At 51.6% G+C, this 15,713-nt stretch overlaps 1 protein-coding gene across 1 annotated transcript in view; it reads left to right on the top strand.

Annotated features, from left to right (window-relative positions):
- PDZD2 (PDZ domain containing 2) overlaps positions 1-15,365 on the top strand; it is a 329,172-nt gene extending 313,807 nt beyond the window's left edge. The window contains exons 20-25 of the mRNA XM_058680001.1: positions 424-4,093; positions 5,363-5,480; positions 9,223-9,324; positions 10,274-10,547; positions 11,006-11,140; positions 15,199-15,365. Of these exons, the coding sequence (XP_058535984.1) occupies positions 424-4,093; positions 5,363-5,480; positions 9,223-9,324; positions 10,274-10,547; positions 11,006-11,140; positions 15,199-15,365 (4,466 nt within the window). The remainder of the gene's footprint in view (positions 1-423; positions 4,094-5,362; positions 5,481-9,222; positions 9,325-10,273; positions 10,548-11,005; positions 11,141-15,198) is intronic.
- Positions 15,366-15,713: the final 348 nt, after the last annotated feature.

Genomic DNA, 15,713 nt, shown 5'->3' with positions numbered 1-15,713 from the left:
GAGAGCTTTGGGCCCGGCGGCGTGGCCTAGTGGTTAAAGTCCTCGCCTTGAAAGCCCCGGGATCCCATATGGGCGCCGGTTCTAATCCCGGCAGCTCCACTTCCCATCCAGCTCCCTGCTTGTGGCCTGGGAAAGCAGTCGAGGACGGCCCAATGCCTTGGGACACTGCACCCGCGTGGGAGACCCGGAAGAGGTTCCAGGTTCCCGGCTTCGGATTGGCGCGCATCGGCCCGTTGCGGCTCACTTGGGGAGTGGATCATCGGACCGAAGATCTTCCTCTCTGTCTCTCCTCCTCTGTGTATATCTGGCTGTAATAAAATGAATAAATCTTTTAAAGAAAAAAAAAAAAAAAGAAAGAAAAGTTGGAGAGCTTTTCCAGTTTCTCACCCATCCCCTCATGTTTTGTTTGCTTTCTTCACACAGGGCCTGAGCAGTCACCAGACCTCACCCCTGTCCCCAGGGAGGCCTCTGTAGCCACGGAGCAAGTCAGCCAGCCTGTCTTGCCTGGGAGCTCCGAGCCTGGGTCCTCGGGCAGAGCTGCAGCAAGACTCCCCCTGGAGCGTGCCGTGACCCTGGGAGAGACGGCAACAGCTCTCCCTGACGCCAGCAAAACTGCAGCTGCTCCAGGAACCATGGGGGCTGCCTTGCCCCCCAGCACCAGCGACAGGCTGTCCCCAGACCTCAGCTTCCAGGAGATACCACCAGATGACCACAGCAAGAAGATGCTGGGAGCCACAGGATGGCAGGTCCCAGAAGGCTCCCAGGAGGCCAACAGGCTCCAGGACACAGACTCACTGTCCATGAGGATATCCCAGGCCAGCCCGTGCCTGCCACCACTGCCCCCCGATACGGCCAAAGACCCTGTAGTGTTGGAGAGCAGAGAGAGCCCCGTGACAGACATCGACAGGTCCAAAGTAACATCACAGTCCTCTCGGACAGGGGAGCCTCAAGGCCACCAGCCAGCAGCAGCCAGTCCCCAGCACAGCTCTGAGCCATGCCCCCGGAGGGCCTGGGCTTCCGGGCCAGCCCCTTCCCCGCAGGGAGCTCCCCAGCCCTCGGTGCTGGATGCCATCAACCCTGACAAGCATTTTACTGTGAACAAGAGCTTCTTGAGCAACTACTCAAGAAACTTGAGCAGTTTCCATGACGACAGCCTCTCCCTGTCAGGCCTGGGTGACAGCACGGAGCCATCTCTGTCCTCCATGTATGGAGATGCTGAAGATTCCTCCTCCGACCCCGAGTCGCTCCCTGAGGTCCCACGGGTGGCTAGTGAGGACAGCTGGCTACCGCCTCCTTCTCCTCCTCCTCCTCCCTGGCCTCTTCACCAGGAAGAAGCTGAGGAGTCTGAAGAGGAACAAATCGAAATCTGTTCTGCCAGCGGTGCCATCACAGCACCTGCCCCTGCAGCCACACCCTGCCCCACCGTGGCCCGCGTTCTGCCCCTGCAGCCCAGCGTTCTGAGCGCGTTGGTGGAAAGCCCGTGGGGGAGAGGCTCACACCCACAAGGCCCCAGCTCTTTCCGGCCCAGTTCCCTCGCGGGGGTGAACTCACAGTCACCCAGAGGTGTCACAGATGTAAACACTGCACGTGACTCGCCAGAGGTCAGCAGCGCGAGCTCAGCCGCGGTGCACGGGCATCTGTGCGACCTCCCCGTCAAGCCCAGCCCCACCAGCATGAACGGTCTGGAATGTGACCTGCCAGGTGACAGAACCCCAGACAGATCAGAACCAAATGTTGGTGGGCCTGAACCTTCCCCTACGGGTGTGGCCATGCCTGAGCAGGGAGGCTCCGCCTCTGCAAACCGACATGTCCCTGAAGGCCCTGACCTGGCTGGTGACTTCCTACAGAGAACCAAGCTGACCTGCAGGAGGCCCATCGTGGCCTGGCTGAAAGACATCAATCACAACTACCAAGGTATGCACTTACACAGCAAGGTCAACCAGGAGCCAGCCAGAAGCCCCGAGGCCAAAACTCCGAGTTTCAACCACAGAAAGGGGGCTGCGGTGCCTCCCAGCCCCCCTCCACCAAAAGCAAACCCGGACGGTAAAGAGCCTTCTAGAAGAGGCTCTGTGGAGATGCTCTTGAACACCTGTCCGAAGCCCAGGTACACACAGAAGCTGAAGAGGTTGGGTGGCAAGAGCAAGGGCAAGGCGGGCCTCGAGGATGCTGCCACCAGCCCAGCCAAGGATCACACGAGAGCCCTGGTTTCACCCCAGGCATCCCACAAGGTGCTTTCCAAAGGATCCAGCCAGCGGCTCCACGCAGCTGACCACCAGGAGCCTGAGCGAAGAGCCACAGCCGTCCCCAAACCTGTGCCAGCTGCCGCTGGGCCCCTGAAGCTCTCTGCATCGGACACAAGCCTCCAAACCTTCACCTCGTCACCCCTGACCTCCTCCAAGACGCTCTCTGAGCAGGGCATATGTGGTCACTTCCACACGCCCACCCACTCAGACCCCAACAGAGGCTTCCCGGCTGCCCCCAGGTCTCCCAGGTGTGCCTCAGAGGGCAAGGTGCCCCAAGCTGACGCCAGGTCAAGCGTGTCCACAGTGAGCATCAACCACAGTGAGCAGCCTGTGTCCAGCCACCTAGCCCGGGGCCTGGAAGCCATGCAGCCCAACACGGCCAGGCATCCCCTGGGAAGCCCCAGCCAGCCAGAAACGGCGGAGAGTTCTTCTGAAAGAATGCCAAAGAATGCATGTAGTGACAAGCCAGTTGCAAGAGACACCCAGGCAGGGCCCCCAGGCCAGAAAGACAGCCAGGACAAGAGTGACACTAGACCCCAGCATCAGGCAGGAGGCTCACGCCCCACCTCACCCACACCTCAAACCTCCCCCGCGGAGCAAGAAACACAACATTCCCTCAGAACGGCCCCATCAGCCTCCCTACACCCGCCTGTGAAGATGGCAGGTTCTTCCGCCCAAGGAAAACCAAGTCCTGCACCAGGCTCCCCAGGGACATCCACCAGCAGCCCCGTGGGTGAACGCCATCCCTACTTCACACCCAGGCCAGCGACCAGAACCTATTCCATGCCGGCCCAGTTCTCCAGCCACTTTGCACGGGAGGGCTTGGCGCCCAGCCCAGGTCGCCGTCCTGGGGACAGCCAGATCCCTGAGCCCAGGGCAGCCGAAGGCAGAGTGCTCAGCCTCACTAATGGACAGGGGCTGTGTGGTGTGAAGCCATCCCTGCAGGAAGTGACCAGGAGGCCCCTGGCAGCAGACGAAGGGGATGCCGGGGGCCACGAGACCAGGTATCATCTAGTGACAGACAAAATCAGAGTCACCAGGAGACAACACTACTACGAACAGATCTGGCCCCAGGAATCTACCTCGTTTTTCTCTGTGAAGCAGCGAATCAAGTCCTTTGAGAACCTAGCCAACTCTGACCGGCCCACAGGCAGGACTGGGGCATCCCCGTTCTTGTCCGTGAGCTCCAAACCTCCCATTGGGAGGCGCTCTTCAGGCAGCATTGCCCAGGGCAGCGTGGGCCACCCTGGAGACACAGCAGCGGTGAGGTCGCTGAGGCGCAGCCTGAGTTCCTGCAGTGAAAGCCAAAGTGAAGCCAGTGCCCTCCTTGCTCAGATGACCAAGTCCCCGTCCAGCATGACACTGACCGCCCCCCGGCCAACCCCGCCGCAGCCTGACAGCAAGGATGCCGACACAGACCCGAAGCAGTCAGCCAGTCCTGCAGGCATCCCCACCGCCACTGTGACGCCAGCCTCACCCATCAAGAGGCACAAGTCCTCTGTGCGCCACGGCCAGCCCTCACTGGTGTCCCGCTCGAAGCTGCAGGAACTGAGAGCCCTGAGTATGCCCGACCTGGACAAACTGTGTGGCGAGGGATACACAGCAGGACCCAGCCCCACGCTCTTCAAAACCCAACTGGAGATAGTGCCCAAGAGGGCACCTGGCACCCCCATTCGAGGCCCTTCTGCCCCGGAGGAGCCTGCCGCTCTTTCAAATCCCTCCAAGGGTGAGAACAGGGCCTGTCCGGGAGGAAGCAGCCCTACACCCGGGGAGCCTGAGGCACCTGCTTCAGCCAGTGATACAGAGGAGACAACCCCGGACCCACCTTCTGGAAAAGGCTGGTCGGTTCAGTAAGTATCTGCCTGATTTATTCACTACTCATTTATTCAGAAACAAGATGGGGAACCAGAGGAGCATGGACCAGCTCCCCAGCCAGGTCAGAACCAGAATGCAGTTGAGCTATTTGCGCTGCTTCCCAGGGTTTGCATTACCCAGAGGGCTAAAGCCAGGAGCCAGAGGCAAGTCTTGAATTCAGGTACCCAGCATGGGCAATGGGCATGCATCTTAGCAGTAGGCCGGCCAGCCAGCCAGCCAATGACGTCCTGCCCGCATGCCCCATTTATTGACTATTTCTGTAGCTCTTCAGGTCTCATGAGGTTCTTTGCCCATGTATTTACAGCAACATCTGACAGGGCTATTGCCCTTTTGTAAAGTTGGATTCTTCTTTTACTATTTGAAAAGCAGAAAGAGACCAGGATCTCCCATCCACTGGTTCACTTTCCAGATGCCCACAATAGCCAGGGCTGGGCCAGGCCAAAGCTGGGTCTCCCGCGTGGATGGCAGAGACCCGACCCTTTGAGCCAACACTGCTTCTGCCCAGAAATGCTTCAGCTGCAGCAGGAAGCTGCATTCGGGGGCAGAGCCAGGACTGGGAACCAGCCACAGCCAGTGGGATGCAGGTGGGCATGAGTGGCACGTTCCATGTTCTCCTTGCCTTTTCATGTGAATGCCTTGCTTCTTTCTGGAATGGTTTTAGATTAACAGGAACTCTGCACAGACAGTACAGAAGGCCCAGGCACCTCTCACCCAGCTCTTCCAGATGTTAACATCTTGCAGAGCTGCAGCTGTTCTGACATTAACGTTCACTGTTAGCCACACCACTGGCTCCACAAAGTCCCACCAGCATTCTTTGTCCATCCCAGAGGGAGAGCCAGGCTGGGTCACTGCGTTAGCCCCCTTTGACTCATCACAACTGGAAAAAGGAAAGCGCCTGCAGGAAAAATGTGTTTGTAAGGTGTCACCCCAAAGCGGGGTGGCTACTGAAATGACAGCAGCACGATGGGGAGAAGTGGCTGCAGTAAACGGGAAATTCCTCCCATCCTCTCAAACATCTATCTCAGAAACATGCTGAACGCCTGCGGGTCCTGACGGCTGGGACCACAGCACCGCCACAGCAGCCCTTTCCCACTGGCATCCAAGTGGAGTCAGAGTTTTCTGCCTAAGTAGGCACCAGGACCAGGAAACACCTATTCTAGAGTGGAAGGAGCACTCTGCAAATCAGGAAAAATGGAAAATGTGGGGTTTTGCTAATGCTCACTCCCTGTGTTTCTGTTACTCAGTCTGGATCAACTTTACGTGTCGGCTGGCGACCAGGAGAGAGTACAGGCTGTCCTGTCTTCAGTGGGGTCAAAGTCGACCGTCCTCTCTCTCCTTCAGGAGGCGGAAGCACACTCACAGGTCAGTGGAATGCTGTGAACACGGGAAGATGGAACCGGGACGGGGTTCATGGCCAGGTGTGTGCCACCAGCTCAGCCAGCCAAGGGGCGACCTCTGGGAGGGCACAGCTCAGGCTGTGGCCACAGGTGCTGCTGGCTTCGGAGGCCAGGCCTGGTCTTGCACAGGCAGATGCCCACCTAGGGGCCCTGCTGTTTTCATCCCCCAGGAGTAACTGGTTCCCATTCTCTCTGCCCCTCATTTGCAGTTAGATTGCACAGGGTCCTCACAGAACTGGGTACCTTGGAAATACTGGAGAATGGCTCTGAGGGGAACAGGCAAGAACTAGCCAAAGGGAGCCACCTGCTGGTGACAGAGAGCTAGGCGAGGGAAGAGTGAATCAGGAGTGTATGAATCTGAGGGCATGACCAGGCAGTCTAATTAGTAAGAGCGAAAAAAGCCTTTTGAAAAACTGGATTCAAGAGTTCAACAGAAATAAAGCCTGGGTCCAGTGTAGGCGACTTCTCTCAAGAACAGTGTTGATTTCTCAGCAGTATCCATAGATCTGGACCCTAACACATGAGGGTTTAGAGGAACAGAGCAGACTGGAGAGCACACATGAACAGCTTGGCTTTTCGTTTATTTCAAAGGCAGAGCAGCAGACTCCTGTCTCCCTTTCATCAGGTCACTCCCCAGAGGAGCAACTGTAATACAGGGGGCTGGTCCAGGCTGAAGGTAGGACTTCTGCTGCTTTCCCAGGTGTCCTAGCAGGGGGCAGCAGCTGGAATGCAGGCAGGCACTCTGATGGAGTTGCAGCCCCTAGCTTCACCCCTGCACCCAAGGCCAGCGCCTCTGACGGCTGTCTTGGCTGGTGACCACGCCAAGTACAGTCAGCACTGCTTCAGCAATGGAGCGCTCACCCAGAGCAGCTGCGAAGCTTCTGTAGCCCGAAGCTGGGCGGGACACTACGCTACGAAGACAGGGTGGACCCCAGGCCAGTGCCCTGCCAGGCCACGCCCTCCACGTCTCAGCCTGCTTCCTTAGGTCCCTTCCTATGCCACTTCCTGCTACTGAATACTCTTGGAGGCACAGGTGCTGCCTCAAGTACCTGAGTTCCTGCCACCCACATGGGGTGCCCAGAAATGAGTTCCAGGCTGCTGGCTTAGCCCTAACTGCTGCGGTAATCTGGACAGACACTCTGCCTCCAGTAAAGGGGGATGTTCTTGTCATCTCCCCTCCTGATCGGACTGGTAAACAAGCATTTCTGACCTGGAGGTCTCACTCCAGGACTTCCTGCCATGGTGGCCTGGTCATCATGTTTGGGCAGGTCCCCTCTGCTCCCACCACCTTCAGTGTTACAAAAAATGTAAAAGCAGAAAACATCTCCAGCAAACTTGACATGCACACCACACACAGGGGCTGCAAAGTGGAGACCATTGGCAAGCTGCTGGGGCCACCCAGAAGTCACCACTAGGCAGGTGCTTTGTTTTATGGTGAGAAGTAGCCCATTTTCACAAGACTGCAACCATCGCTCTCCTGTTTTTATTAATGTTTCTTTGAAAGGCACAGAGACAATATAGAGAAAGGTCTTTCCAGTGCAGTGGTCTAATGGCTGAAGTCCTTGCCTTGCATGAGCCAGGATCCTATGTGGGTGCTGGTTCATATCCCGACTGCCCCACTTCCCTTTTGGCTCGTGGCCTGGGAAAGTAGTCGAGGATGGCACAAAGCCTTGGGACCTTGCACCTGCATAGGAGACCTGCAGGAATGCTCCTGCCTTTTGCTTAGCTCTGGCCACTGTGGCCACTTGGGAGAGTGAACCAGTGCATGGAAAATCTTTCTCTGTAAATCTAGCTTTCCAATAAAAATATATCTTAAAAAAAGTCTTCCATCCACAGGCTCTCCCCACCGGGGCTGAGGCCAGCGGCCTGAACTCACTCTGGGCACCCCATGCGGGTGGCAGGAACTCGGGCAGCTGAGCCACACCTGCTGCCTCCAAGGGAATGGCACAGGAAACAGGGCACAAACCAGCTACTGATACAGGATGTGGACAGCCCAGGCTGCGTCTCGATCACTGCCCAGTGCTTGTCTCCACTCCTTTGTTCTTACTGCTCTTTGGTTGATTTCAGACGCCTTACTGATGTTTTCTGGCAGTAAGTGTGGTTGGCAGGTGCTAACAACAGAAGTGCAAAGGCTGCTCCCTATGGGGCTATGAGAGGGTGGCCGTCTGACTTCCATGTGCCCACACCCTGAAGAGTTTGTTCCTTGTGGTTGCTGTGGTGTCCCATGCTGAGCCAAGTTTCCCAGAGAGGCCAGGTTTGGCCTGATCATCAGCTGCTCGTGCACTTGTATGCTCAGACACCAATGGGAGAAAAATAATTTGAATAAGTTGAAATTGGGAATAATTTGTTCTGGAATGCATCAGTCCCACTTTTAAATATTCTGTTTCTCTGCTCCCGAAAGACGCTTAAATATCTAAGAAATACTCCTATTTCGGCATTAAGGTCACCCCTTGCAGGAGCTGGGTGACGATCCCAGACAAGGCAACCTGCATCCTTCTCCAATGGTCCGTGCGTAAACTCATTCATCAGGGTACTTCAAGAAGTTTCTGGAAAGTGGAATTTAAAGGTCAGTTTATTCTGGTGCAAGGAACCCTGGAAACAAAAATGCATAAAACTGTGCAATGAATCCCAAAGGTTTTTGCACCCAAATAGACTTCCTTTAGTCCCACTTTCTGTGAACTTTAAGTACCTTTGGATGGTTAATTGCACCCATGAAAGACAATTATCTCAAACTCCCAAAGTTCCACATTCATTCTGGTATTAACATTTGGGATTCTGGTTTGAATGAACTGCTTCAGAGAGCCACAGAATGCCTAAAATTAGTGCTCATTATTTATGAATAGAATTATTTTTTTAAGGTGCCAGCATAATGGTTGAGCAAGTTAAACTGCCACCTGTAGTGCCAGCATACCATATGTGTGCTAGCTTGAATCCGGCTGTTCTGCTCCTGACCCAGCTCCAATGCACCTGGGAAGTCAGCTCCTGATGGCTGAGCGCCTGGGCCTTTGCCACTCCTGCGGGCAACCCAAAAGGAGTTCCTGGATCCTGGCTTTGCCTGGTCCAGCCATAGCTATTGCAGCCATCTGAAGAGAGATGCAACAAACAGAAGATCCTCTAACTTTGCCTGTTAACCAAGTTAAACTTAAAATAATAATACTGGGTTCTCTCTGCAGCTGACAGACTGTAAATCACATGAAACCTAGCAGTGCAGACCTTTAAGATGTTGCTGAATCATAGCTGATGTGTGGGTGAATGAAGAAAGCCGAAGTTCAGAATACTTAGCCTAGCTAATTCTTTAAAAGCCTTTGTTCCACAGAATCTTCCCACTGGTGCTTCAGTATTTAACCCTAGGTTAAATACTCCTGTTTCGTATGAAGACCAAGAACCTGAACATGGTGCAACGGGGTGTGAAACATATGGCCTCAGTTCTGTCTGCGGCTGTGGCAAGTGGCTCTGCTAAGTTGTAGAGCTAAGGAGTCTCTGCACACCAGACTCAGACTGAGGAAGACAGGACCTGAAGCCTTGGGCGTTCGTAACTGCCTCTGACCCATCCAGGGTCACATCCACCTAGCCCGTGGTCCTGCAGCCAACGCAGCCCCTCTAATGAGTCTCTGGAAACTGTGGTCACTGGGATCAGAGAACTTGTGGTACAGCTTCCCTACTCATGGCATGAGGAATGTAATTTCTTTGCTTTTTTTTTTTACTAGAATAAAGAAGACATTTGCTTCATAGCTTTGAGTAAAGGCGGCGGCTCAGGTTTAGGATTCAGTGTGGCAGGAGGCACAGATGTGGAGCCCAACTCAGTCATGGTAAGTGACTATGCCTTTGACTGGCATCCCTGTCAGTGTGTGATTGCGATACACACTCCTGGGTTTCGCTTCCTGCTCCGTGGAGAAAGTAGTATGCTACATTTTCATTAACAAAACATTTTTCAAAAAATCTTGAAAGTTGGAGTTAGATAAACAGATATTTCATCTGCTGGTACGCTTCCCAGATGGCAGTTAATGGCCAGTGGTGAACCGAGCCACAGCCAGGGGCTCTATTCAGGTCTTCCACATGGGTATTCATGGCCCCAAACACTTGGGCTATAGTCCACTGCTTTTCCCAGGTGCATCAGCAGGGAGTCAGACCAGAAATGAAGCAGCCAGGACACAAATCGGTGTGCACATGGGATGCCGGCACTGCAAGCGCCAAATAAGCATTTTAAACACAGGTGATGTGTAGGCTAAATGACATGATAGCCATGTGTCATTTGACAACTAGGCTGTGCTATAAGAAATGCATTCTGTCATTGTGGCAATGGTGCACTGGCAGAAGGTATGAGGTGGCCACACAGAAATGTAAAAGCTTTATCACAGAAGGAAACATCACCATGTGACACGGCTATAAATATGGACAGGAGGAGCTGCAGCCTTATCTGCCTCAATATTTTGTTCAAGCAACAATAAAATCAACAGTGAAACCTGTATTTGCTTACAAAGACGGGGAGACAGCACTTGCTTCCCCGGTGCACTCCCCAGGTGTAATGCCATGTCCTGCCCTGCATGTCTGTTTTTGGTCCTTGGGCCTATGCACCTATGTGAGTCCTAGATGAAGCTCCTGGCTCCTGCATTTGACGTGGCCTAACCCAGATCACTGACGCCACTGTACCAGCAGATGGAAGAGCAGTCTCCCTCCCTCCCCTTCTATGTAACTGCCTTTAAAGCAATTTTAAAAAATACAAAATTTCCTTACGGTGGGCTTGGCTCTCACTCCTAGGTTCACAGGGTGTTTTCTCAGGGGGCAGCTGCTCAGGAAGGGACCATGAGCCGAGGGGACTTCCTGCTGTCAATCAATGGCACCTCGCTGGCCGGCCTGGCCCATGGAGAGGTCCTGAAGATCCTGCACCAGGCACAGCCGCCCAGAGACGCCCTGGTGGTCATCCGGAAAGGGAATGAGCAGCAGCTCAGGCCCTCCACTAAGCAGGAGCCTCTTACAGCCAATGGGAAGGCTTTGTCTTCCAACAAGACGCTGTCCCTGGAGCCTGGAACAGGTAAGAAACCAGTATGGCAGCCCGTACACAGGGCAGAAGACGCTGGCCAACTTCTGGGTCAGGAAAGTTACATGTAGCAGCAACACTTACTGATTTTGATGTTTAACTTTCCCAAACACCAGTCTCATGAGGCTGGGTGTCAGGTAGTGCAAATTTCCAGGGACAGGTGGCGATGTGCCCCTGCCGGTGGCAGCTCATCACATTCGATTGCCCAAGTGTGCCTCCTGTCCTAACTGAAACCGTGCAGGGCTTCACTAGAACACTCCAGCACAAAGGAATGCTGTGTGCTCTGGCAAAGGTGGTGGGGACACAGCCAGCAGGGCAGCTCCTGGGTGACCACTTGACGTGAATGCTGGCACAGGCACCTAGAGGCGATGGGTGCCAGGCACCTGGGTGGCCCCGGGCAGTGGTGTGACAAGCAGCCATGCTATTTGTGTGCTGACGGGTGTTACTTACAGGGAGAAGCGGAGCTGCACATGGTGCCCTGTGTGTTGAAGTGCTAAAGACCTCAGCGGGCCTTGGACTGAGTGTGGACGGAGGAAGGGCGTCTGTCTTCGGCGATGGGCCTCTGGTCATCAAGAGAGTCTACAAAGGTAAGGTGTTGGACAGCTCTAGCTACTTCATATTAGACAAGCACATGCTTCCTGTGTGTGTGTGTGTGTGTGTGTGTGTGTGTATGTGCGCGCACATACACACGGCAGAAAGGGTATCTGTTGGAGTGGCAGCAGCTGACTGAACTGGCCAGGCCGCAGCCAGGAGCCTGGAACTACCCCCAGGTTTCCCACGTGGGTGGCAGGGCTCCAAACACCCAGATCATCCTCCTGGATACCTCACCTGGGAGCTGGAGCAGAGCAGTGGGGGGACACGGACAGAGCATCACTAACTCGCTGTGTCGCCACGCCTACCACCCTAGGAATGCCTTTTTTGGAAACCCAATGTGTTTATTAACCATCTTTACCATCTTTTTCCACGCGTTAACTTGGGCTGTTCCTGGAAGAATGTTGCCAGGTAGGTACGCTTAAATCCACCATTTTACAGAAGCAAAGCCTGAGCCATAGAGGAAGGGGGACCCCAGCCTAAGTGGCAGCCCTCACTGTGTTCCTGACGTCACTGCTCTAACGCAGCACACGAGGCTCAGGAATGCCAGAGGACTGGCCGCTCAGGAACATTTAGTGTTAATAAACACTGGGGCAGTTTAGAGACCTTGTGTTTATTAACCCTAAGGCCATGAGTTCTTTGTAATCTCTTCAGCTTCTTCAGATGAATCATTATGTAATATACACAAAATATTTAATCATACTTACAAGGGGAACAGAAGGCCACCTGGTTAAATTCTCCTGAATAAGCTGATCAACACTTTCTCTGCTAAGAACTGCAGTTCAATGATTATACAGTGACCTCACATCACCTTTCTATAATCAGTATTCATTTAAAAAATCATTTTAAATACAAGCATTAGTCCTCTATGGCTCAATTTCTTCTTCTGTAAAACAGGGATGTTAAGGGTACCTACCTGGTTGGGTTGTTCCAAGGATAACCTCTGTGTAAACAGGGCCAATAGAACACAGGTATGCTACCTTCTTTTTTTTTTTTTAAAGATTTATTTTTATTACAAAGTCAGATATAGAGAGGAGGAGAGACAGAGAGGAAGATCTTCCATCCGATGATTCACTCCCCAAATGAGCCACAACGGCCGGTGCGCACCGATCCGATGCCGGGAACCAGGAACCTCTTCCGGGTCTCCCACATGGGTGCAGGGTCCCAAGGCTTTGGGCCGTCCTCGACTGCTCTCCCAGGCCACAAGCAAGGAGCTCGATGGGAAGTGGAGCTGCTGGGATTAGAACCAGTGCCCATATGGGATCTGAGGGCATTCAAGGCGAGGACTTTAGCCACTAGGCCACGCCGCCGGGCCCCGGGTGTGCTACCTTCTTAGAAACCTCCATGGCTCCAGAGGTTTCAATTAGAAAAGAAAGAATGAGGCAGTATTGTGGTGAGGTAAGCTGCTGCCTACCTACACCCGTGGAGTCACACATGCTCCACTTCTGGTCCAGCTCCCTGCTAATCACCTGGGATGAGCAGGGAAGGTGACCCAAGTGTTTTGGCCCCTGCTAGCTTTGTGGAAGACCCAGATGGAATGAAGCTCCTGACTTCAGTCCTTCTGGCCAACTGGGGATTGAACCAGTAGACATTTCTTTCTATTTCTCTTCTCTGTAACTTACTCAAATCCTTAAAAAAGAAAGTAAAAATTAAGAGAATATAGATTACCTGATTTGATCAGTGTATGGCATGTGTTGGTTTACACTGTACTCCATAAAACTGTATAGAGATTACATGTACATCTAAAGTTGTAATTCCTTTGCCCTTCAAAGGAAATTTCTTATGTCCCTTCAGTTCGTCCATAACTGTGAACCCTTACCCTTCATGCCCCATATGAGGCAGCAGCTGTGCAGGTTAGAGCAGTCCGTGGTGCAGTTACATGTCGGGGCTGCTCCTGCCCTCAGGATGCCACAGAACTCTGCACTGCAGACAGCTGCAAAGAACTGGAAAACTGTGTTCTTCCTATCTGGAAGAGGAAGAAAATGTCAGGCAATGTAAATGGCTCACCAAGACTGATGAATTCAAAATCAGCATAGACCAGAAGCAGAAGTAAACATTGTAAAATATCATAGTTTCCTAAGACGCACAGAGAATCATTATGCATCAGTTAATGATAAGGGTACTGGCTGTGAAATACATGGCTGGCTGATTCTGTCTTTGTTTTAGTTTTATGGGGCAACTCGGTGGTGTTTGCACAAACACCCATCTCCAGGGGACGTGATCCTAGCAAGTGTTGCACACGAGGCCCATTAGTGACTACAACACCGCTGTGTGGTATAAGACTATGAAATGTTTATGACATGGCTCAAACACCATATAAGCAGATATAAAATATGCAAGTAACCAACTAGAACGGATTTGCACTGCACTTCATTGGCAAAGCTCACGTCCAGAATGTACAGAGAACTGTTCTTCAGTAAGAGAAAATGTGTTTAAAGGAAGTAAATTAGAAAATTAACAAAAGGTAAATACCTAAATGGCCAATAAATACATGAAAAGATGCTCAACCTTAAGTTACTGAGTGGAAATTACAGTCACTCTTCAGAATCTTCTAATTCATCAAGTTAGTCAAACCCAAGCAATCTCAGGCAGTGGGATAAGGAAAGCGTGGAGACAAACCGCGCTATGCTAATTCAAGTGCAAGCTACGGAGCAATCTGATAAAGTACATCATGATATAGCAATCAGATAAATAAATTAGATCTTCATTAACTAGAACCAGTACAACATAATGACTGGAAAGATCACAAAGATTCTGTACTTTTTGGGAAAAATTGTAAACGTTTCCTGAAGGACCTTAAAATGTCAATGAAACAGAAGGAAGACAACCCTTTTTCAAATCGGGCAGGATTCAGTTTTACCTCGTGAATATCAATACAAAATCCTGGCAACAGAGGTTCAATGTGGCCATAGAGAAGTGCAGAGGCTGGCCCCACCTCTGGCGTGCACAGCACCGTTTCCTGAACGCTTCTCAGCTGCTTCATCTGTTCTTCTCAGGACCTAGTGAGGTGACTCCTCATCACCACTCCGCAGATAGAAATCTGAGATTTAGGTAAATTTCATGCTTGAGACCAAATCCCAGTCCAGCTTTCATTCAGTGCACTGCTCACGAACACCGTCTCCTCTTTGGGTCACAATCCCCATGTCCTCAGACCCCAGTGGACATGCAGAGCACTCCTTGGTTTCACAACCTGTTTGTGGCCATCAGTGAATATTTTAGAACACTGGCAACATGAAATAATATAGTTACACAAGGGTCTTGAGAAAGCAATGCCCAAAACTATCATTCTTTGCTCTGCTACACAGCTAAGAGATTATCTGCCTCTAAATTAACATTAAATGCTCATGTCCTCTAGTGGATTGGATCTGGATTTGTATCTTAACCCTTTGGTAGTTATGTAAGTCTTTAAACAATGGCTTTCAGAATGTCGAATGGATCTGATGCATCTGTTCGGTGTGTTCTGACTTGGGCCTAAGCCCTTTATTTCTGTACTTGGGAATTCTGCTTTCCCTGCTCTCCATGTCTACACCCAGTGCATGTCAAGGTGAGTACGTGCAAGCGACGAAGCAGGGCTGAAGCTTGGATTTCCTTCTGGAGTTCATAAATTGGCTATTCCCAACACCAAGCTATAATGTACAAAGAAGTCGCCTCTACACTCAGGCAAGAAATCTCAGAATGTGGATAGTACCAGCCCACATCTATTAACAGAAACTAAGACAACCGAGTAACTTTTGACTTGGCTATCTGGATACTAGCTGTTTTCTTGTGTGCTGCTCTTAGTGATTTATAGTTCTTTAGGTAGCATTAACCCTGTATTGATTAAATACACTGAAAGTATCTTCCCCTTGTCAACAGCTTCCCGTCTTACGTTTTGGGGAGGTGGGCTACAGTACAATTTATTTTTGCAGATGTAATGTTTTTGTTTCTTCTTTGGGAAATGCTTCCTACCCAAAGAACAGAGGTACATTATTTAAAGATTTTTGTGTTTTAGTCTACCTGAAATGTTTCTGAATGTTCTAAAGGCACTAGCTATTTTCTGTGTTGATTTTCACAGGTGGTGCAGCTGAACAAGCTGGAAAAATAGAAGCTGGAGATGAAATTCTGGCTATTAATGGGAAACCTCTGGTCGGGCTGATGCACTTCGACGCCTGGAATATTATGAAGTCTGTCCCGGAAGGACCTGTGCAGCTAGTCATCAGAAAGCACAGGAATTCCTCATGAAGCCGAATGAGAAAATCCTTCCCTCGCTCTCTTCTTGATGAACCAAATCAGAAAAATGAACAGTGAACACTGAAGCAAAGAACACTGGCATACATGCGAGGGCTATAAAAATATCTACTTACATGGGAAGTATGACCTAAAACAATGAGGTCCTTCCACCTGGTCCCCTCTGCCAGGAACGGCCATTTTGTTCCAGTGCCTACTCCTTACCTTTGTCAGTGGGGACATACACAGTGACACATCCTTCTTCATCTGAAACACTTACCAGGCCTTCACATCTCTTGCCACATCTGGAAAAATTTGTATCTATCCTAGTGATTAGGACCCAATGTCTCAGGGGTAACACAA

The sequence above is a fragment of the Ochotona princeps genome, chromosome 23 (assembly GCF_030435755.1).
Source record: "Ochotona princeps isolate mOchPri1 chromosome 23, mOchPri1.hap1, whole genome shotgun sequence".
Taxonomy (NCBI): domain Eukaryota; kingdom Metazoa; phylum Chordata; class Mammalia; order Lagomorpha; family Ochotonidae; genus Ochotona; species Ochotona princeps.
Note: the sequence above shows the minus strand (reverse complement) of the source record. Positions and strands in the feature narration are given on the sequence as shown.